The sequence below is a fragment of the Motacilla alba genome, chromosome 14 (assembly GCF_015832195.1).
Source record: "Motacilla alba alba isolate MOTALB_02 chromosome 14, Motacilla_alba_V1.0_pri, whole genome shotgun sequence".
NCBI lineage: Eukaryota > Metazoa > Chordata > Aves > Passeriformes > Motacillidae > Motacilla > Motacilla alba.
In genome coordinates, this window is record NC_052029.1 from 7,425,119 (window position 1) to 7,450,004 (window position 24,886).

Below are 24,886 nucleotides of genomic sequence, written 5' to 3' on the forward strand. Positions count from 1 at the left end.
ACATGACAAGGCAAACTGACTTTCAGAAGAGCAATCGACACAACACATCCATATAGCAATAAGAGGAATTACACAGACTTTTTTAAAAATACCTCATTAGTCTAAGTGAGCATCTCTTCAGGTCTGGTTATAAAAGCTCCTTATCTATTCTTTAAAGAGGTATGTGCATGACAAATATCTGATTCACCCATATGTCACTGCAAATTCTAAAACTGTGGGGGAAGTGAGTCAAAGAAATATGAATATACAACTCCTATAACCTGAAACATGAATATTAAATGATGAAGTATTTGCATTGTCTCTACTGCCTTACAGCACATGAATGTCAAACCCACTTATTCATATCTCTCCCTCCCTCAAAGCAAGTCGTTTGGTTTGATGTGTCATCAAAAGCAGAATTAGTAGTGTCCTAAATACCTTTATTTTTAAGAAAGCTTTATATTTATCATTTTCAAATAGGCAAGAAAAAGCTTGAAGGAATCTCAGCTTTGGTACTTTGTGATTGACACCAAACACACTCTGCTTGTGCATGCAGAAAACAAACACCTCTCTCTGGGTAAGGCAAATCATTTAACTCTTGGATTGTTTATTGTTTACTATACACATGAATCACCCCCAAGATCTTACACATCGTGGTTACTCTAGAGCTTATTTTGAATTGCAAGATGCAAATCACACTATTACAGCAGCATTTACCTTCAAAAGACTTTCTGAAGCTGAATCCCATTTAGACGAGAAGAGGGTTAAAATTCTTTCAATGTCACTGTAGCACAAAGTCAAGCTGGAGGCAACTCAATACTGGGGCCAATGCTGTGTAACACGTTAGCATCACCTGGATGCTGGGCCAGAGCACACCCTCAGCAAGGTCACAGACAACACAAAACTGAGGAGCAGAGACACTGTGTGGCTGTGCTGCCACCCAGGGGGACAGGGACAGGCTGGAGAACTGGACTCAGAAAATGTCTGTGAAGTTCAGCAAGGGTAGATGCAGAGTCCTACATTTGGAGAGAAAGAGGTCAGGACACCCAGGCAATGCTGGAGGGCTGGACAACAGCTCTGTGGAGGAGGATCTGGGATCCCTAGGGGACAGGCAGCTGAGCATGAGCCTTCAACACCCCCTCCGTGGCAAAGCAAGCCAAGAGCAGCCTGGACCCCACTAGGAACAGCACTGCCAACAAGTCACTGCCAACAGCACTGTCCAAAGGGACTGGGGAGTCTCCATCTGCGCAGATATTCAAAACCTGACTGGAAATAGTCCTGAGAAACCTGCTCCAGGTGACCTTCCTGGAGCTGTGGGAAAAACAGCTGCACCACTTCAGAACTTGGTACTCACTTGTTGATAAAGTTTAGCAGCAGCTATTGCTTACCATAGGATTTTTAGTCCCAAATCACTTCTGTTCTTCTGCTAACTTAGCTACTTGAAAATTATTTCCCTTCTATGCAGACTGTTATTCCCTTGTTCCCCTGCAGTTATTTTCCAAGACATTTTCAGCACTTCTTACCGTGCCAAGGCTTGGACCTTTGTGGCATGTCGCTCTTCCTGCTCTGCCACCTTCCTCCTGCAGTTCTCCATCTCCTGCCTCAGTGCTGCAGAATGCTCCATCTCTGCATCCAGCAGATTTCGCAGGGATCTGCAAGAAGGCAGCAGCCTCCCTTTAGGACACTGCACACACTACCTGCTAATTAGAATATACTCCAAGAATCACAGAGGAGTGATACCACTGATGTCATCCAAAAATTTCATTATTCAATTTAATAAATTCACCTGATTTGATTATACAAAGATATGAAAAGCTACAAGGAAAAAGCAGTTGTAAATGTTTACTATTAATTTGTATTACTATCCTGTCAACAAGCCCAAAGCACAACTTATTATGGGATCTACTGTATCAGCATGCAGAAAGAATTTGTTTTTTTAAAAAGCTGGTAAGCTGTTTTCAGTACTTCAGTGCAAGTCCATACATCTTGGGAATAATCTATAAGCAATATATTTATAGCAAGACAGGCAGGGCTCTTGTCTCTGCCAAGTGCACTGCCACAGACCTCTGTGTAAAAACCCTTGATGAGATAGCAAAGGTCAGCATGATGCACAATGGTACAACCCAAAGCATCCTGGTCCTTCTGCCAAAAAAAGCCCACAAAGCTGAATGAGGCAATAACTTGCAATTATGGGAGTGGGAAAAATAGGAGGAAGGAAAATAGGATCTGTTGGTAAGCTCAGCATTAAAAAAACCAAAATACCTATAGGAAAATATGAATTACCAAAATAGTCCTACTGAAGCATCGAATACATTTTTATTTTCATTCATCCAACTATGTGTTTCAACAAACTAAATAAATACAAAGTATGGCTGATGGCATTTTATATAAGCAAGTGATCATTTCTACATTTACATCATCATTGTGCCCCAAGTGAACACAAAGACAGTCAGAAATTAAAGTCACTCTCAGCATTATATTGTCAGCCATCCTACATCACTTCTTCACCAGAAAGGAAAAACCAGGAATTTTCTGAATATTTGCATTAGGAGAAACTTTTGCTCATTTGGAAAACTTTCTTAACAGAGCTTCAGAATCTCCTGGCTGTAAGGTTTGGTTTTGAAAAAACTACAACTGCAAAGCTCCTAAGTTTAGATTCAAACTAAAAGCAAAAAGTTGCCTTCAAAACACTATTCTTCAGTATGAACATTTAAAAAGTGAATTATTAAGTTAACCTTTCACAGAAAAAATAATATATACATCACAAAGGTTACATAAATATTATGCATAGCTTTACAGAAAGGACAACTTGTATTAGAGAACAGATTTTTTTTTCATATTACAGTCCCTCTTGACTAAAAAACACAAACTACCTGTTCTGTTCTTCCAGTTCATCCTTTCTATTCATCATGGCCACGATAGCTTGACGAAGTTCATCTAAGAAGAAGGAGCAAAAAGGATAAATGTCTGTGTACATTTTTGCTCATTTCAGATCTAGACGTCATGTACAAAGGCAGCACACTTAAGATGATGCCAACACCATTTGCTATTCAGGAAAGCACATAAAAATGCTCTTAATCTCATCACTAATTTGAGCAATCTTTCAAAAGCGGTGTTATTTAACACCACATCAGAAGTATTGATCAAATCAAATTAGTCTGCATCTGGCTTTAATACAAATGTTTACAAGCGCGCCTGTGGTTGCAGCTGTTTTGTTTTCACAGATGTAGGGCAGAAAGCACCTTTTCACCACATGCCTATTAATGAGATACAATGTTACTTGTTCAGCTTCTCCAAATTGCTTCTTCTCCTGGCTGTAAATCCTGACACAGGAAATAACTGGTACAGGGAGAAGGGAGTAGAGATAATGTCATTGCTTCCTCATGGCATTGTTTCTCAAGTTCAGTCCTGAAGATGATGAGATTTCTGAACCTCATCATTTCCTATAAAATCCTATTTTTTTACAAATACCATAAAAATACTTCCTGTCATTAAATCAAGAATAAAAATTTTTTAAAAGAACAACCAACAGAATTTTAGAATTTTTAAAGATTTCCTTTGGGTTAGGTTTAACATGATACCAGAACAGTCGAATACCAAACTGAAAAGTGTCAGCTCCAACAATTTCATTAACAATTTCCCTTTTTAAGTGCTACAAGGACACAATTATATTAAACCATCCCTCCTAACATTTAAGTGAAATGTTTATATATAATAAATCAGCCAACTCTGTTCTGCAAGTATTCAATGCAGATGCCAGTAAATTTCAGTGTGCTTTTACTGAAAACATGCTAACAGAACTGGTATTACTTGATTTCTTCAAGAAAGCAAAGCCGTTGGACAACTTTTTTCCCCTTTACCTTCAGTACACAGTATCTTTCACCTGTATCTTTCTTAATATTTTCTATAATTACAGAAGTTTTTGCCAATTTAAAAAAATTAACATTTTCCTATGGGCCAGATGGAGTCTGACAAACTCTAGTAGTGGATAAAATGCAAAGATTTTATTATGTCAACCAAATGTTGACAGTCAGCGCTGCAGACATTATGATTCCAGTCTGGCCTTGCTAATCTCCAGATAAATCCCACCCTTGCAGGACTGCAGGGTTCAGCAGAGTTCTCATATCATTTGAAATCAGCCAACCCAAATTTCTTCATGCTAGATTTTTTTTCCGAAACATTCATGGCATCTGTGGCCAGGGAGAAAATAGATGATCAGCAGATGATTTTCTGCCCATTCCATAATACCCATATTACACTTTAAGAGCTAAATGACATTAGCAAGAAACATTTCAGTAGGTCATTAGAGGGAGTTTGCACTTCATTAATTCAGCATAGAAAGAATAATTAGTTTTCTACAGTAAATTAGCATATTTTAAGCAACCCTAAAAAAAATCCAAATCTTGTAGAAAAACCAAAAGTGAAATAGTGAAATTTCTGGGTATTAAATACTAGCAGAAGGGATCATAATCAATCAGCCTACCTGTGAAATAAACAACTGCTCTATGGATGAGGAAAATGCAATAATCCAGTGTTAGAGCATCATACAAATAACACAAGCAAAAGGATCCACAGTAAGCTTTCTGTACAGTAACACTCCCAAACAAAATAACAATCTTGAACCATAATGTTGAATTCAGAATCCTCAAGAACGCATCAAGCCAATGGCATTTTAAATATTTTGAGTGTGCCATTAAAATATGATAGTGCACGACCAACAAGTAGTTGCTGTTGTGTCTCTAACTCTGAATAAATTAAAGCTGTTGCTGCTCAGACACGGCTCAGCACTTGCACAGGGTGCCCACTCTGCAGCAATTGCCTCTGTGTGTACTCAGTGTTTTAATGTGTACTGATTTATTAACATTTATACAGCTATTATAAATTGGCTTCATTATTTCAATTTTACCAGCCTATTCAAACTGTAACCTTAACTTGCATAATAACTTAATCTTCTTCTCCTTATTCCATCCAGAATCTTCTGCATGAGTTGAGACCTGAAATCCCATCTTTTCTCACTCCCCTCTCCCACACACACACAAGCAGAGCACAAAAGCAAGATCCTGCTAAAGACCATGGTTTGCACAGAAGAGGAAGAAAAAAAGCCCCTTGAAATAGAAAACTTTAAATTGCTTATTTATTTCCATTTGTCTCTTTTTTTTCTGAGAGTCATGGAATTGACAATACTACAGAGACACAACAAAGGAGAAATTCCAAATTTCATTATCACATATAGGGCAAAAATCGATGCTTAATTTAAGACCACAAATGCAAACACATCTCATACTCAGTATTTCTTGCTAATTTATCTCACTTACAGGCACCAGTGGAGGTGTGGATGAAAGCATCAACACAAACCACCAGTCTGGGATAAGAGAGCATAATTCCAAGAAGGCTGGTGCAGCCCAACAAGATTGCTCCATGGCTATAGCTCTGCTGTTTCTTCTTGAATTGATGAGTATTGAGGAGCCATATTTTCTATAAATTACTCAGAACAAACACAAGAACTATACAGTTTATAATCAACACTTCTTTAGCCTCTCTATCCATAGTAAACACAAAAAAGTAAAACATGATTAGTGTAATTAAATGAGTAAAACTTACCAAGAAAAAAAATCAGAAACCTTAACGTCATGATCTTTTGAAGCAAGGAACAGAGCAGAACTAAAAGGAAACCTATTTAATTCAGGTATAATATTTAAAACTTTGAAAAATTTCAATTTCTTGCTTTCACTTACGCTTCCTGAAAAATTTCAGCAGCATGTCAGAGCAGTCAGCTGAATGCAAAGGAAATCCAGTATCATACACTGCAGCAGGTTCCCTTCAAACTGCCAGAACATCCCCAGTTCACGAGCTTTTGTCTGTCTGTAACACTTGCCTCCAAGATGAGTGTATGATCATAACCTAATTTTTCCAGCAGTCTTATGCCTCATACATTGTGTGGGTTAGAAAAGGGAATAAATTTTAAAAAATGTCAGGGTTGTAGCAGCAACCACAAATTTGGCATTTTCTGACTTCTGAACTGTGCAACATCAATTTTTCTCCTTCCCTTTTTTTTTCTTTCCTTTTTTTAATAAAACAGTGGGAGGATGGCCAAGTATTCCTACTTCAGAAAAGTGTTTGATATTAGACTTTATGTCCTACTTCTGAGCTGTTTCGTGTTTGATGACATTTATGTTCTGTAAAGTCATGTTAATGAAAGGCAATACACTACTGTTATTAAGGATCAGCATTCAACATCAACATATTCACAAGTGAAGTGATAACCTGAGTTCCATAAAGACAGAGATAAGATAATTAGTGAAGTTTTTCCTAAAAGGTAGTTTCGCAACAACTTGTTAAAAAAAGAAATCCCATGTACAAACAAATAATTCCAAACCATTCTTTATCAACAAAAAAAGAAAACATAATGTAAATAAATCAAGAAATGTACTAATTAAATTTTTCATATTAAACCTCACTTTTTCAAACACTAGCAATATTCTTTTATTGCTGAAATCAATCTGTGGTGCCTAATTACTCATTAAGTATTTGCTCTAAAACATTTTATAATTCCATTCCATACTTCATGCAAAATCTAGCTTCTAGAAAGCTTTCATAGGGTCACAGAGCATGAAATATATAATGCTTTGAGAAACACCTGCCAGTTTCCAGCAACCTCCAGAAAATTCATAAGTTTCACAACTCTTGTGCTATTTAGCCAAAGATTGGAGCAGTATGATTTGCAATCACCTGTTGTGAAGAATGAGCTGTAAGTGAAATCATCCCTCAGAGTACACAAGGTCATGCAGCCTCCTCTGCAATCCTGCAGATAGAGTATCAGGGTGGGCAGGGAGCAGTTTACAGGAATTTTTTTTTTTATTTTCATGAGTGAAAATTTACACATATTTTCAGAGACAAATAAGACTTCCAGCAGACTAGTTACATCTTAAATCAGAAGGTTGACCTTTAAAGACTTAAAGAGCTTGATGCTCCCTAAGCTGCCTACATGAACACTGTGTTTTATGGCTTAATTTAGTGCTCAAAAACCTTGTAAATATTATCCTGTCATGTCACTATTCACAGGACAAATTTTAGTAGGAAACAAATTGTGTTGCCCTTCTACTGCATAGAAGAGTCCTGGTGAAAACCAAGACTGTAAAGTAAACTGCAGCTTTCCTCTCCCTGATGAAATACAAACACACTCCCTTCACAGCTGTGCTTTCAAAGAAAACACAGGAATTTAGCACCTGCCAATGACCTGTGGCAACTGGGCCACAGAACAGGTCAGCAGCTATTCAGAGGACACAGAAAGTACAAAAACATACATCTTATTCACTTACACAAGCAGGATAAAAATATAACATGGAGGTTTGATTACTCAGTAAAGCTCTTCAGTGATCATGAAAAGCTCAGGGATTTCTCAGGAATATATGAAAAAGTATGGAATGCTGTGCAATGTTACAACCTTTCCTAACCTTTGTGGTGAAGCCCAATTTCAAAAACTGAAGAAAATGATAGTGAAAAAAACTAAATTACCAATTACTTCCTAAAAATAGTACTATAATAAAAGAACCTTATAAAGAAGAACACAAGTATCATCCTTCTAAAATGAAAGTTTTGCAACTTATTATTTTTTTATTGCAAAAACAAAATGGAGAGACTTGTGCCGGTAGAACAGATTGTTCTGGTGAAAAACAATGCTGAAAACACAATCTTCCAATAGCAACTCTTGAAAAAGTGTTGTTTGTGATTCAAGTACAATAAGATAAAGACAACTTTTTTAAAAACTGAAATTACATAGTAGAGTAGATGCATAAATAGAAAACTACTGACCAGATTAACTCTTTATAAACTTGGTTATGACAAAACAATCTGCAAAGCAGGGCCAGTTTTTAAATTGTCCATGACATAACCAGCAAAGCTCTGAGGATTTCTCTTGAGTGGCATTTGTATTTTTTGAGATGTATCTGTGGCTAAGTTAACCTATACCTTATAAATGCATGGGACATAATTCAGGAAAATAATTTAAATGGCAGAAATGTGAAATTACAGCTTCTCCCAACATAACTTTCTAGCCTGTATATCAAAAGAAGTAAGAAAAGTTTAATACTATACTAATAGGTTGGAACAAAAGCAAGAAAAGAATACAATTTTTTAAAAATCCATTTCAGGCTTTGTCTTCAAAAGTAAGAAACACAAAAATCCAGCCACTGGAGACCTCACAGCTCTTCTCACTGCACTAGCACATTCCATTTTTCTTGCCTGATGTGTTAGAATCAGTTGCTATGCAACCAAGCTATAAGCCTCAGCATTTAATAATTCTTCTGCTAATTGCAACAGAGAGAAAGAGCTTTAGTGTCTGACTTTGTCATAGCACAGAATTCCTCCTGTAGAGAATCTACAGCCAATAACAGCAAACTTGAAAAAAGCATTTTTATTCAACATACCCAGAATCATCTATTATAAAGGTAATCACTAATTCTATAAATGTATAGTCAGCTGAATTTTAATTATAATTTTGATTATTTACTAGGTGTTCTACTGGCTTTATAGATGGGTTTGACATGCTTCCCACCCTTCCTTTCACCAAAGCCTTCTCTGAACTGGGAAACTAATGATAGTGTGCACGCTTCTGTTGATCCTGTGTTTTCATTTCATTTACAAATTGCTAAGTATTGAGAATTGAAAACCTCCAGATTTTCTTTCTATTTTATAGCTCTTACCTACACTGGGAAATAACTGAGCAACTGAAGGAGACCAACTGCGGCCCCTGCTGGTACCTGACTCCCCTACAAACAGCAGAATCAACAGAGTGCAGGGGCTCCAGAAAATTGCCCTGTGCAATTCTCTGAGAAATAAATAAGAACCAAAGGATGTTGTAGGGATAACATTAGCAGAGAATAGCTATATTCCCAAAGTGACCAAAGTATCACTGTAGCTAATAACAGTAAATCCATTCCACACTTTAATTATGGCTCCTAGAAGTCTCAAACTAGTTTGCCACTTCGTGACGTACTTTGCAAGAAAGGATTTTTCAGCTTTGTAAAGCTCAGTCAGCAGACCAGTGCCAGAGCCTGAACCACTGCCCAGTGAAAATGCTTGTTTTATCTCCTTTAACACAGGTTGATACAGCATTTGAATATAACTTTAGAAAATGAGACTAGAATATTTTAAGATTTCATTCATTTTGATGATTGCACGAATCAATTTCAGAAAAGAACCTTGGCTGCATCACTTCTAACTTCCCAAATGTCATCATTTAAAACTTGTACATATTGAAATTTATAAGAAGAAACAAACACACACCCAAGAGCTTTAGGAACAAAGCCAGTTCAGTTACAGAACATTCTGTACACTGAGGAACATAAACACATACTGGCTTACAAGCTTAGACATTCAGTTTAAGAACTAAGTCTTTGTTCTACAAGTGTATGCAAAGAAAAAAGATCAAATATGTGATAAACAAACTGCCCGTGCTTCTTTTAAGCTACCTCTGCAGCAAAGACTATTTCATTCTATCTAGCTCTTTTCTGAGTATCACTGAAACATGACTGTCCTCCTCCTTAACTCAAGTTTTTGTGAAAGTCCACATTTACGTTTGGAGCAGATTTTCATATCAAAACCACAGAAAGAGTGGGGTTTGTTTGTTTGTGTCTGACTAGCCATTAAAGAAAACAGGCAAAATGAGCAAGACTACACCAGAACTAACCCTCAATGTGTTCAGAACTTGCAGAAATTTAAAGATGTCAATCAAATAGTTTTTTTCATTTAACTACTAAACCACATTTAATATAAGGATATATCAGCTGCAATGAAGCATAACCTGCCATTTCAAACATCATTTTAGAGCAGTTATTACTAACATGACCAGCACATCAGAAATTAAGTGCTCCATGACCCTCTAAGCAGATATTATTGAAACAAAAATAGAAAGACTTACAGGACTTTCAAAGTTATTTCCATCAATCTAGATACATCAAGGAAGTACTTACTAATTGTCATGGATTCTGGCACAGTGGCTGAAGGCAACATACTGCTTAAAGTATTCACTTGAGCTGGAGGACTGACTTCCACTCTAGTCATAAAAGCACAGTAAAATCAATATATGAAAACAAAATCCTGAATTCAAAACTTAAGAAAAAAGTATTCCAGAAACTAGAATTGTTATCCTATCCACTCATATTTAATCAAAACAGGTTGAACAATCCTTTAATGTATCTCCTGGGAGACTGATCTAAGCAGACACACAAAAATTCTGAATTAAAAGGCCATGGAGAATATAGAAAAAAATAACATAAAAACCAACATAAAACCTATTTTCAAAACCAGGAAGCAAGTCTGTTATTAGACACAAGTAAATTACTTCCTCAAGATAATTAGGAAAGTTCAATGCATGAAACTATGCAAAAAAAGGCAATTGTAGGTTTTTTGCATTTGTCTTTCCAAACATATGCAGAAGTATCCTGCTGGGTAGTTGGTTTTCCAGTACTAAGTGCATTAGTTAACAATAAGTTGGCAGCTACAGGGTGAAGATTTTTTTCTTTTAGGACAAACATACTTGGCACATACCTGTAAGGAAGATCAGATCTCCTTGGAACCAGTTCTACTGGATGAACAACGTGTTCATGCCCCTCTCCATTCTCCAAGTTATCTAAAGTAGAAGGCACAAGCATTAGCTTCCTTTGGGTCACAATACTCAAAAAATAAAATAAGAACATAAATCCAGAAGTTAGACAGTTACCTTTTTAAACAGAAAGACTCAACTTACTATAGTTTTTAAACACTTTTAATTCTGTCTCCAAAGCTGGCTTCTGCAAATTGACCCTGAATGCCAGCAGGATTGTCAAGACTGTCAGGAACACAGCCATCATAAAGCAATTAGTATTGCACAATTACTAAATTATACTTGATATGTACAGAGTTACACAGCTATGAGGAGACTTCTTCCTGAAGTTACTTGCACAAACTGCCAGAGTTGAAGCACCTCATGACACCTCACGCTCACTACAAATCTGGTTGTGACTTGCAGGAGAAGAATTTGTGCTTAGTCCCCAGCACGTGAAACCTTGCAAAGACATCAGTGCTTTCTGTATTCCCAACAGAGCGCCATGGCTTTTCTCTGGCTCCTTACGTCCCTGTACCAACCATCAGGAATCAGACAGATGAGATTTTGTTTAAAAAGCATGAATAATGTGCATCTGTCCACAGATCCACAGCTGCCGGCACCAAAACATCCACATCGCTGAGCTTGTCATGGAGGAAGCTCAGGTGGAAACAAACAAAAATCATATTTTATTGATGAGTGTTACATCTCACAATGTAATGGCTATGAAGATACTGTAAGACAATCCTAAATGGAACAGATTTAAAAAGCATAAATTCTAGAAAATAAGTTAATGGGAAATAAAGTTATGTCAGAAAGTCTAAGGAGGAGAAAAAATATTTTTGAAGCCATAGAGTTTACTGAAGCTCAGTTCCTAAAATACATACTCCATTTTTGTTCCAAGCAACTGCATTTTGATGGAGGCTTTCTCATTTCTAGCTACATAGAGATATGATATGCCCTGACACATCCCTGGAGCACTGCAACAGATTAATACTGAAAACACATATTAGCATACAACACTATAGATTATACTATTTCAAATATATATATAAATATATGTGTGTGTGTGTTATTTATTGGTATTAAAACCTATAAACCAAAATATTGGGTTAAACTATGTATTTTACAAGAGCTCATTAAGCATATTTTAACAAGAAATATCAGGATAATAATGAGCTTGCCAGTTAGTGGGCTGGACTGCCCTCAGAATAAGCTAATGCATGTTCCTTCTGACATCATTCATCCAGCACAAGTGCAACTCCCAAAGCCAAGCAAACAAGTGCCTAAGGCAGCTTTCAATCTCAGCAAATCGTCAGTGTGGCTGAGCAGAGGGTGCCTGGATCCGTGTGATCCCTGTCCCTGACTGGCTGGCACTTGGGCTGTGCAATGGGCACTTAGTGCAGCCCTCCCTGCACACTCCATCAGCTCCTCCTGTTCAGAGAGGTGACACCAGGAGAGCAGACAGCAGGGTCTGGGGGACTTTCCTAGCACTGATGAACTGACTCCTTTCACCAGCCCAATGCCATATCACTCTCACTTGCATGACAGACCACAAAAAGGAACAGAAGGAGGACTAAAAATATCTGTCCTGTGCCCAGAAGGGATCTGAATGGGCCTGTTGATCATCTCCAGCAGGCTGAGCATTGCATTCAAAACAGTTCTGAGATGAAGCAACATGAAATAAGGGGCTTTGGTGTCTTCTTAGTAAGGGTAAGCCCCTGGGACAGTCATGGATAAGATGCATACAGATGTAAACAGATGTCCTCTTTGGTCATCTGCCTCCAGAACTAAGTGTTGGCTTGCACTCCTGATTTCTGATTTCAGATTAAAACCTCCAGCTCATGCTCCTGATGTGACATCTACTGACAGCAACTGTGAGTTCCCATTGCACACACCACCCCCCACAGACAGGAATGGATTCTTGTATTCCAGATTTCAACCTGCGGATGTTCCCCACCAGTTTCGGTTTTGTATTTAAGAGATCACAATGCCACAAACTACTCAATGTTTTTTAAATCCATTCCATTGTAAATTGGAAAATATGGCAGCACAAGAAATAATTTTAAATGTCCTTTTTTTTTAACCACTGGCATTTATAACGAGGTACATATTTTAAAATACAGCAGAGGGCAGTGCAGCATTATTTTATGATTCACATTTTTGTCATTGAACTTACACAACTGAATTACACTTTTTCACAGGCCTTCAATCAACAACCCATTTGAGCTCTTGGATATATAATGTGTATGCAAAAAATTTGAAATATACTACAATTAAAACATTATTTGAATAGCACTGACAAGTTTTTAAATGGTCACTGAAATGAGTATACCCAAAGTCCAGTGTTTTATGAACAGTTAGAAAAATATCAACAGGGTGAAGGGGAGGGCTGGTGGACTTTTTTGTTTGTTTTTGGTACTAATACAGATACTGTAAAAGCACCAGGCCTTCTTTTCCATTCCTTTAACCATTTTTATTGCTTGCTTCAAATGGTCCACATCATTCTTGAAGTGTCCCTCACTGCATACAATACTGCAGCTAAGGCCACAGCAGAGCCAATGGAGCTTACATTTACAAATGACACTCTCACTTATGCACAGCTCTGTTAATTCACTATCAGCTTGTAACCTGCAGAAAATGATTTGAGGATACTGGCACATGAAAAATTAGATGTGAGCTGACAATTGGTGCTCACAGCTCAGAAAGCAAGTCTTAGAATAAATGATCTCTGCAGATCCCTTCCAACCCAAACCATTCTACAATTCTCATATCTCTTCTGAGCAAGTATTTCCTAGTCAGTCATTCCTTATCCTGTATTTCAACAATTAACAGCTTCTATTGAATTGCTTCCAGCTGCTCTCCAATCTGTCAAGATTAATTTGAATTCAACTTCTCAAACACACTTGGAGCTTCTTGCAGCTTAGAGGTATCTGGAAAACGGATATGGATACTTTTTATACAACTATCCTAAACTTCAATAAAATACAGGACCACAGTTTAATCCCAATGAAACTCTGGTTTATTTTGACATTGGTAACTCCCTCTTAACTAAGTAACTACTCAAATGGAGAAGTCTGATTCAGAACTAGAATAAATTTGAATTGAACTTTTTATCCCAGTTGTGCAGTACCTGCTGTGTCTGTACAATCCTGTTATTTCTTACCATTGTCCCATGTTAGAGGAAAGGTCACTGGAATTCTGTGAATTCAAATGCCCACCTGTTTGGGAGTAAGAGCCAACAGCACTGACAGGAAATAGAACATCTGAGTCATCATTGAGGACCTGCAGAGGACTCCAGCTGCATATCTGAGAATTGCATGTGACTATTTCACGAGGCCTATTTAGAACAAACAAACAAACCAATCTATTAATACAGCCAGTATTACTGTTCATAATGCCTATATTTCTTTCAGAGATACCACTGCAAGAAAAATCTTCATTTCAATCTGCCTGCCAATTTCTTGCTCAGCCATACATTAATTCATTAAAGACCAGACATTCCAAAGCAGATGAGACAAGCAGCACTTGCCTTTTTCTCGAAACAAATTTGTCAGAAACAAAGAAAGCACATCAGCATCTAATGTTATTCTTTCTCTTGCAGTTTTGTCCTGCCTTGTTGAACTGTCTACACTCTGATATAACAACCTCACTCTGTTTAAAATACACATTTTTATTGTGAAGCCAAAATAGAATTGTTATCATACTAAGAATAAGGAAACATCAAGTAGGCCAGAACTATATCCTGGCTATATCATGCCACAGTTTTAACAACTGAGTACTTCAAGGAGAACAAGTCTGATATCTCAAAATTTGGGGTTTCAGTGAAACTTAGAAGCAAAATATCATCACTGCAGTGCCCCATATTGTTCAAACAGTAAAAAGGAAAAAAAAAAGAGGGAACAAAAGGTGGGGGAGGAAGAATGGGGAGAGGAAAAAAAAAAAAAAAAAAAAGAGAAAATCTATAGTTCAGTTCAACACATGAATTTGCAGTACCCATAAAAGAAGGGGGAGGGGTGGAGGGGAAGCATGGCAAGTTGACCACTGTCTCCTGCACCAATACTTACTTTTCAGAAGCTTCAGTTCCACCTTCTGTGCCTTTATTTCCTAATGATTTTCCATACAGCTCATCCTCATCTGCATCTTCATCATCAATGCTCTTCACATCCAGTTTCTGGTATTCATACTCCCCATTCATGAATACTGAATTGTTCTTCCACGAATGGTTACTTTCACTCCCATTCAGATTTTTTCCCAGAGTGCTTTCAGATGAAGACAATGCAAGAACTGAAGATCTGTCTACACTCTCCTCTGAACTTTCTCCTGTAATCAGAGTCTTTGTGCAATCCCCCAAGTTTTGCTCATCTTCCTCTTCATCAAATGAGATAATATTAGTCACTCTCTTCTTCTTTTTTCGATCTTTTTTGTATTTCAAATCTAGTAGTAATACAAAGTTTTTATACAGTTTAGAAAAGAGAAATAATAGATGAAACATGTTTTTTTCTTAAAAGAGCTCATGTACTAACTTACTCTAATCAAGAAAAAACCACTTAGATCTACATGGCATTCATTATCTTTTCATACACATGAGCTTTTCAATCTCTAATTACCAGCTTTATTTTATAAGTCTTACATAATCCAGATTTTAAAAGATATTCTGGAGATGCATTCATAACATGATTCAATTGAAACTGGAAAAAAAAGTTCTACAAACCCATGAAATTAAATTTAAAATAGTAAGTCAGCCTTCCAGTCAATTTCTCCTATGGACTACACCTAGTACATAATGCAGAGCGGGTCTGCACAACAGAGAAAACACGAACCACTTTCAGAGGAAAAACTGAAAAGAACAAACACAACACGAACAAAATCCACAACCTGCAATCAAATGGTTTTGTCTATACTCTAAACATTGAATCAGCTTTCAGCTAATTAGCTCTTGGTCTAGAAATACACTGAAATTCTCTCTGATTACACCAGATGAATTCAGTGACAGCACTTGTTTTTACACTATTACCTGTTCTCACTAAATCTGATGTGCACACGAAGCCAAATGCAAAGCTGAAGCACTCCAAGAAATACCAGAAATCACTCACCAAGGCACCTCACACTGGGACCAAATTGCTGTGTTTAATTCATGTCCAGCTGTTATATACCCACAAAACACACTAACATACTTTTAAAAGGATGTTAAAACCCATTCTGGTTGCAAATAAAATTACAACAAAGAACACAGACTTCAATGGAAACATCTGACTTGCTCTAATGTTCCACATATAATTGCATTTGAACAAACTCAATTTTTTTTAAGTGACATTTCATTGGAAGTTGTACCTTTCATGTTCTACATACACATGTGCTGTACACATCAGGTGCATCATGTCGTGCAGTCATATGGACCATATGGTCAATTACTGTCTTTCATCTTGCAAGGCTATTCTATACTAACAAAGTTATCCCAAGTCAAGTATCACCTATGCTTTTAATCTCATTTAAGTGCTACACAATAAAAGCTTTACCACAAGTTTGTTCTAAAAACTGTGGTTTAAGACAAAGTCTATTTTGAATGCCAATAAAAAACAGATTTTATCTCAACTTCTGTTCCTACCAGATTCTCATGTGAGATTTGTGCTTTTTTTCTCAAAACCAAAACAATTTATTGCCTAAGCTCAAACCTTGTTTCTTAAGTGAAAAGCACATAAATCTTCCTGCTGTTTTGAACTTTTACAAAGCAAAACAAACTTTTAGCTCAACCTCCAGAAACAAAGATAATAAAATATTACTTTGTTAATTTTGGAACAAAAAATACATAACAAAAATCACATTTTTCTTGACTGACTTGAAAAAATAAGAGATTAAGACTTTGGGTCTTTGTTAGTAACTAACATCGTAATAGTGAGTTGTAACACTAAGAACTCAAAAGGTGAAGAGTGTATGAGTAAATTTTCATTTTGGCAATTATCTGCTTTGCATAGGAATTCAGACTGTAAACACAGTCACCACTTGAAGCAGATTACAAGCTAAGATTTGTATCTGATACATAACAAAAGATATAAGTCACTGTATGTCTGACTAGCAAGATGGCAAAAGACAACATTAAAAATGAAAAATCATTATATCACAAACTTTAAAGCATAATTTTATGAACAAGAAACTAAAATTCAGGTCAAAAGCAAAGCATTACCAATAACAGTTTAGCCTCCCTCTCACAGTGATACAAGAATGCTGAAATACACAGTTAGCATCCAGTATTCACAGCCAATACTTTCAATTTCATGCTTTTTAATTACACACTCAACTGGTTTGTATGCATAGTGCACTTATTTTTAAGACTTCTGCTCTACAATAGTCCATTAAAAGTAAATTAAAAAGTTATTTAAATGCACTTGAATATCTCCTAAGTTTCTGAATGGCACTAACATTCATAAAAGCTTACCAGCATTTACATTCCTGGGCAGAACAGGCAGTGGGTCAGAGTCCTGGTCAGGTTTTATGAGAATGGAGACTGCAGACGAGGCAGTGATCTCCCGCAGGAGGCTGCTGACACCCTGAGTTGACTCCTTCAATAAGGAAGTTACATTTTGTGTGGATTCCTTCAACAAATCTGACACAGTGGGTGTGCATTTACTCTGCCCATTTAAATCCTTATTATCAATGTTGATAGCAAAAAGAATGGAGTTCAGACCTTCAGAAAAAAGAAAGGGGAAAAAGAGACGAGAAATGCACCATATACTTCATATGCAAGTTATGAACACTGAAGCTAAGGATTAATGAAAATGTGACATGGAATACATTTTTCCCAAAAATTTCCCGCAGTTCCCAATGCCTGAATCCTTATTCTTTCATGTACCATTCTTTCCTTTCTAGATTATATTCGAGCTGATGCAATCAGAATTCTTCTTGATGGCTGTTCAGCTGCACATTAAATAATCAATAAGTACTGAGAACTCATTTATTTATAACCTTTTATTTCAACCCATTTCACTGCAACTTTACTATTTGTTGGTTCCTATATTCCATTAGCAAAAATGCCCAGGAGCCTTGCCTTGAAGAATGAAGCATGTGACCACATATCAGAAAAAAGGGGTATAAAGGGGTATATACCTCACTTCCATGGATGAACTCCAGAAAAGTAAATTATTTTTTAGCACTCCTTACTCTTACTTTCCTTATCTGTATGTACCTGTCATTTTCATCTTACTATAAAATTCCATCATTACTCTTTTCTAGTCAGGAATAACCCACTTTGCTTCTCTAAATTGCACGGGTTTTAAATTAGCCTTGACTGCTGAAGAGTTAAAAAATTTATGTGGAAAATTTTTGAATTGTAGAAGGCCAGATCCAGAATTTTAACGATCCATCAATTCATAGCATAAATTGACACAATACCCTGACTGCTCACCCTGGCTGTGCCTCTGACACACGTTCTCCACATAAACAGAGTGTATTAGAGAAACTCCTCTCAAGAAGAAACAGAATCCCAACATGCAGTAGTTTTCCAAGAGCAGTTATACTGAAGAGAAAGCCTTACCAGCTGCCATTGTAGGAATCATGCTAGAACGTTCTTCATCCATCATAAAAGACCAGTCTTCATAGAAGACACTGCAATTTAAAGGGGGAAAAAAAGGACACACAGTGCTATAGTAATATATACTTCTGAGAGACAAAAAAACTCTGAAGAATAAGTAGGAGCACCCCAAAGGATGAAATTTTATGTCACTCCCAATTTTATGTAACTCCCTGTAGTTCTGAAATTGATAACTGTTCAGATGGTTCTAAAAACACATGCTAAAGAGTAGTTTTTTCTTTATTTCTAGCTCTGCATTGTTTTAGGGGGAAAAACGCCACTCAAGGTCTGGGGGTTTACACTGCATTAGCAATCACAGCATCTCTCTATACCTACTGTTAAACATGTTTTGTATAAGCTTAGAACACATGAACACAAACAAAACAAAAACATTTCTTTTATCTTCAGCAACCTGCTCTGGTGGAAGGGGTCCCTGCCCATGGCAGGAGAGCTGGATTACACAATTTTTAAGCATCCTTTCTAACCCAAATCCTAATACTCTATGGTTCTGTGACCTGTTTCAATATCCAAACCCACACCAATCACCCTACACAGCTAGGGTGAACTATGAATTTTAATGTAAAAACCCCACATTTTTTCACTGTGAACACAAAAATTCAATTGTGCTAAGCCTGGTTCTTTCTAGTAGCAGAATGCTGTGGTTTTACTATCAACATTCAGTTAATTAAACAACAAAACAGATAGCAAGAAAACCCTCAATCTATGTACTAAACAACTCTGACAGATTCATTTAAAAGTTTCCAAAACATATAATTGGGGATGTAAACTGATTCTGTAAATCCCATTGGAATTCGGTTAACATTTAAGTCTTAAAAATTCTGGAATAAACCTTTTTAGAGCTAGCACTACAATGCAGTGTGCTGATAATCCTGATACTGTGCAAGTACTGCTACAAGCATGAGAATAATTAGTGACACAGCAATCCAAGTCACTAATTTCCTAATGGTTTTCAGACGTGTTTCTTTATTTCATTTGTCTTTATTTAGTTTCTCCGAAATTTGTTTTGCAAGAAAGCTACAGATGACTGGAACAAACTAGAAATGAAAAGGAGATACTAATAAACTCAGCTTGGGCAATAATCTTATCCACTAGATCCATTAATCAATGCAAATTAATAAAAAGCCTTTCTGCTGAATCCACTGGACTTGATCAAGTGGTTTGAGCAAGCTCAACAGTTACCGATTAAAAAAAGAAAATGCCTCAAGTTTCCATAAAGAAAAGAAGTTGAGGCCATATGAGAAAAAGGCAGAACTCAGTTTATGACCTTAAGTGCAGTTTGCACCTCCAAAGTACTTTAGGATTTCACAATGTGTAGTAAGTTATTCTCAGTAACTGTAACAAAAGGTTCACAAACTGCTACCTAACCACTTCCCAGTGATCTGCAGCTGCAGCTCCCCACTGCTGCACTGCTGGAGCTCTGCAATTACAGGATCTCCAAAAGGCAACAAGCAATTACCACTGATGAATTGAGATCAGACACGGCTGCAGTTGTGTACTATTTTAGTGGAATGAGAGAGGCACTTTAAAGCATGGTGTCCAGGTTGCAGTGAGGAAAACTGCTGAAAGAACAGGGAAGGTATTTAGGGAAGAGGTCACATGTTGATACAGGCACAAGTTACTACCTTAATGGCTGACAAAAATTTAAAAAAAATTTTTAAGTGACTTGACAGGCACAGCAATTCATATGGGGTACTACTACAGCTGTGGCTTTTGGTTGGTGGCCTGGGGTTTCAGACATTGTCAGCACACTTCCTGCATTACCAAGGTATCAGATACAGTACCTGAGGCGACTCTTATCTGCAAGCAGCATGTGAACATATCTTTCCAGGGAATGTTCATTCAAAGCACAGCGCAGCCAAGCCCGGCCTCTGCCAATGTCTGTAGTGATGGCCTTCAGAGAGTAGAAGCGCTGCAGCTCGTGTCTGTTCAGCACTTCTTTCACATAATACCAGAACACTGGCTCTGGAATTTAATGATTAATAATAACAATAATGACAACCACCCTACCAAGAAAACCACTAAGCTCATACCTGAATACACTTACAAGTAAATTTATAAAACAGACAGGTAACAATATAACTTTGAACAAAGGTGAATCATTTACTCTCCTCCTGCAACCCACCAGTTAAATAAGTTATTTATTCCTACAGAACTCAGGCTATTTAAGCACTTAGAACTTTTCAATTCATTGAAAAAGCCACACAAATTAAAGGATTCGATCTGACACTATTACATAGAATTCACATTTGAAAGCACATTTAAGCTAGTATTTTATCCACAGGTTCATATGTTCAACTGGAAACACATTATGGAAGGGAAAAGATTTCTTTAGAACTCTATGTTACTGCTGATGTGAAATGTTGGAAGGCAGGTCCAAAAGAACACGTAGCTCCAGAATTTGCAGACATGTAAATAACAAATTCATGTTACTATAGAAAACAGAAGAGTTGCATTGAAACAGCAAAAATATCTCTTTTCACTAAAACACTCTGTGTGCTTTTCCCAAACATTGATAAAAACTGATCACTATCTTAATATAGTTCTGATTAAGGAAAAGAGAAATATCATAGTAAAAAGAGAAAAATAAAGGCTTCTTTTATTGGAATGTGGAGAAAGTAATAAAAACCAACCCAACCAATACAAGAAATATAATTTTTCTTTCTAAAATTGCATCAATAATTAGAAGTTAAACATATCTGACCTATAAACAATTTGGTATGTAAAGAACTGAGTAAGACAATGTCAAGAACGAAAACCTTATTTTAAAAACTTAACACCAAAATTACACAACCCTGATCCCAGCCAGAATTCAAAATAAATTTGCCACTACACATGATGCAACAGTAGGAAGTGCAGATTTCTTAACAGCAACAATTCTAGAGAAACTTGAAATGCAAATTAAACTAGACTAAGAAGCAACAGTCATTTTCACTGCTACTTCTACAACACATCAAGTGTAAAGTATCCTACCAACAATCTGCAGTTTGGTGCAATGCTTAAAACTTCTTGTAGAAATTATATCACTTGACTGAACATAAGAAATAATTAAAATAGGATAGCTACAATTAGCAACTTACCTGTTTCAGTTTTGCTGGAGAAACCTGCTGCCTGTTTGATTGCTGCTGCTGTCAGTGCCAATCCCCGGCTCCTCCTCAGGCCATGCTGGAACACAGCTTCAAACTGAGCACACAAACAGGTCACTCTGCAACAAAATTTTTAATGAACTCATGTAAAAGGAACTATGAAAATATCATAGAGAAAATCAACTATGTTTCTATACAGCAACATTATTCCAGATCTCTGAATAGGAAATCTAAAGTGAACCATTATCTTTTAAGCAGTGAAAGATCCCTCCTATGCAGTAATCACATTATTTGCCAGCAGTTTAATCTACTTATACCCACAGTCTCATCATAATGATTGAAAGCTGAGGCTCAGGTTACATTCAGAAGAATTGGCAATAATTTGAGAAATCACCCTTCACCTGATAGAGGGGCTGTAAATCCTGTTATTTCAGCTTCAGATCACCTATCTTTCATGCAATGTAATTTTTTGAGCATGTCAAATATTTTGTGCCATATGTTTTATGTCATTATGATGCAAAACCTAAGCATGTCACTCTTAGACTATTTTACCTGCTATCTGAGTCTGAAGCAATTTCTTTTCTTCCTCCAAAACGTATTTGGCACTGCAATAAACAGATTTTAAGAAATTTTGTTACACTAAATAAATTCAGTTTTCTGAACTATTCTACATATGAAACAAAGTCATATCAAAAAAGGAAGCAGCACAAAATAGAGCATTGCAAAATACAGCTTACATCCAAAAAGTGCTCTAGAGCATCATGTTACACTAATGGGCTGTTCTTGCACTTCAAATAGATCCTTGCTAGCCAGAGCAACACACCTGCAGGTCCTTCAGTAAATTGAAAACTGAGTGGAAATTACTACTTTTGAGTTTTAAATGTGCACCCACAAAACCAAACATTGCTCCTACCCAGCTCAGTGCTACAATTACAGAACCACTCTTTAAGAAGTATTTCACTGGCTTACTTGTGAGGAATTCTTTTGCCTCCCAAGCTCTCCTAAACTAACTCCAGTCTTTGAAATTCTACTTGCTGATCTTCATGTTGACACAAATATAGACATGCATATAGAAATCACATCTTTACATGTATTTTAACCATTCACTAAAAATCTAGTGCAAAGAAAAGAAGCTGCTACTCTAAACGTTAACTAAGTTGGACTTTGCAGTACACTGCAGTTTAGTTCAGTCCTATCAGGATTACAAGAACATATGTTCCTAACAGATATTGTATAGTACTACATATATTTAAAACAGATCTATTACAAAAATAACCCGTCCAGAACAAGAATTTTAAATAAATACTGCACTGTAGCCGTTTGCTAGCAGATGAAACTCAGTTGTACTATGAAAGCCACAATTTCTTCTTTGTTTCCTTTTCTTCCTTTTCCTTCTCTTTGTTAAAGAGAAAGCAAAGACAGTCCCTGCTAGTAGTGACAGCTCTGAGTAAGCCACTGCAGAAATGTCTGTGGGACTGCTCACCTGTTTAACTGCATCCAGTAGCCGTTCTAGAAGAAATTGTCTTTTAGCGTCGTTGGTCTGTGAACCTGAAACCCAACAAAATCATATCATTTTAAAATAAACTGGTTTTTAAAATACATTTGGGCCAACACAAATGTCTTTCTTTTGGGCCCTGAGAACTTTCTCCCCACACCAATTATTCCACTAAATTAACTAATGTATTTTCTCTAAGTAAAAGGATGCAGTATAAACAATGCTTTGAGGTCTCAAGTAGCCTTTCTCTAACAAGCAGCAATACTGTTTCAAATATCATGATTCTTATTTTAGCAATATTTTGAAGATATATTTCACCAGTACCAAATACAGAATAATTATTCAAGCTGATGCACAGCTTGCTCTGAGCTTCTTAGCACAACTACCAGTGTAGTACAGCATCACACCACTAGAAAAGAATGGAAAACAAGAATGAGACACCAGGAGTGTCTTCTTACTGTCAAATCCTACTGCAGAAAGAGCTTTAAGTCAGATGAACAAAGAGCAACTGTTACGGTAAATCCCTCAAAATTTAACTACTAGCATAGTTCTTATGATTAACACCTATAAAATCTATTTTGTTACTATATAAGGAACTATGCAAGACGATCTTTAATTTCTCAAGCTATTTCAATAATAACAAAATACTTTGCTTGTTGGAATATCCTTCATAAACTCCCATGAATATGGTAAAATTTATTCTTTAAGATAAATTACATTGCCTCTGTAATTTCTTTATTCTCAGCTTAAGTTCAAAATATCCATCAGAAACCTCTGTGACCTCCCTGGAGTTTAAGTCATTCTATTCTCCTTTCTCTCTCAAAGAACATACAACCAATGTACACATGGACTGAAAGCCAATTATCCAAACTCTGCAGGAACAAATTCCTCCCAACACTGAAAATCAAACACCACACACTAGCAAACAGAGATGACATCAAAGATATGTGCTTCCTCTTGCTACCCAACAGTGTGAGGTCCAAATCCCATAATTTCCTATCTTCATAATCCCATTCAAAACAGTTTGCTTTTAAACCAGCGGGACACAACAGAATTTGTCCAGTTGAAATTATTCTTCCTTTAAATATACATACCCATATAACATATAAATATACATTATACTGATATCATGTATCATATATATTTATATTAATATATAAGCATATTAATATAATTCATATTTCATCTAGTTTCATATAGTCATTAACCAGAAGAAAACCCCCACAGTATGCCAGAATAATGAAAACAACAGGAAAAACATGCAAACATAGCTGCTAAGCAAGCTTCTCAATGCTGATTTTGCTGATTGCAGGGCATTTTCAAGAAGTTGTGCTTCCCATTTTGAACTCTGACTCAAGCTGTGCAGACATGTGATGTATGAGGTCTGGGGCTGTTAGTCAAGCACTCCAGTGCACACAAACAATATTCAGTGCCAGTCCAGGACTCCAGGTTCAAACCCCAAACCAAATGGGTTTTAACTTCCCAACAGCTATGCCAGTTATGCCAGTGTGAAGATAAGGCTAAATTCTTATCATCCCTGCCATTCCACTTTGTGCTCCTTCAGAGATTACAACTTATTAAACAATATTCAATGTTCCTACCACACATACATTGCCAAAGTGGAGATGTATACATGCCTATGTATCCATTTGTTTTATGATAAATCACATCACCACAAAATAAGGAAAACAATCTCAACTTTCCGAGCAGCCTCTCATGCTCAGTAACACCAAACATAGACAACTCTGCGGATTTGCTCTGTTGTTTCAAAACTCATTACTCTTAGAGTCTTACACTTCCCACAAACCGGCAAGAAGAGCCATAACACAATATTTCTCTTTCAATTAACAGCTTGAGGCAACATCAGAACAAATGCATGCAATTAATGATTTCATGACCAGAAAAACATCTATCAAATGAAAATATTAGGAGGAGGGCCAAGCTTGTTTTCCAAATGCAACACGTGTTAGTTTTTAAAATCACATCTCTTTGGACTCTTTCTATCTATTTGGTAACAGAAATGGTTTGCAACTAAATTCCAAACCCTGATCAATATAAAAAAATGCATAAATAAAGAATATCTACTGATGTTCACTGTACTAATTAATGTTCTAAACCACTAAAGCATGTGATACCAAACAACCTTACCTTTACAAAGA

The 24,886-nt window shown here is 36.6% G+C and overlaps 1 protein-coding gene across 2 annotated transcripts in view; it reads right to left on the reverse strand.

The window, feature by feature from the left end:
* SNX29 (sorting nexin 29) overlaps positions 1 to 24,886 on the reverse strand; it is a 102,971-nt gene that overhangs the window by 73,951 nt on the left and 4,134 nt on the right. For both annotated transcript variants that reach the window (XM_038150822.1, XM_038150823.1), the window contains exons 2-13: positions 22,716 to 22,780; positions 21,785 to 21,837; positions 21,227 to 21,351; positions 19,931 to 20,111; positions 18,093 to 18,163; positions 16,998 to 17,246; positions 14,629 to 14,998; positions 13,783 to 13,901; positions 10,528 to 10,609; positions 9,951 to 10,033; positions 2,853 to 2,916; positions 1,503 to 1,631 (exon numbers count right to left, since the gene is read on the reverse strand). In XM_038150822.1, the coding sequence (XP_038006750.1) occupies positions 1,503 to 1,631; positions 2,853 to 2,916; positions 9,951 to 10,033; positions 10,528 to 10,609; positions 13,783 to 13,901; positions 14,629 to 14,998; positions 16,998 to 17,246; positions 18,093 to 18,163; positions 19,931 to 20,111; positions 21,227 to 21,351; positions 21,785 to 21,837; positions 22,716 to 22,780 (1,591 nt within the window). The remainder of the gene's footprint in view (positions 1 to 1,502; positions 1,632 to 2,852; positions 2,917 to 9,950; positions 10,034 to 10,527; positions 10,610 to 13,782; positions 13,902 to 14,628; positions 14,999 to 16,997; positions 17,247 to 18,092; positions 18,164 to 19,930; positions 20,112 to 21,226; positions 21,352 to 21,784; positions 21,838 to 22,715; positions 22,781 to 24,886) is intronic.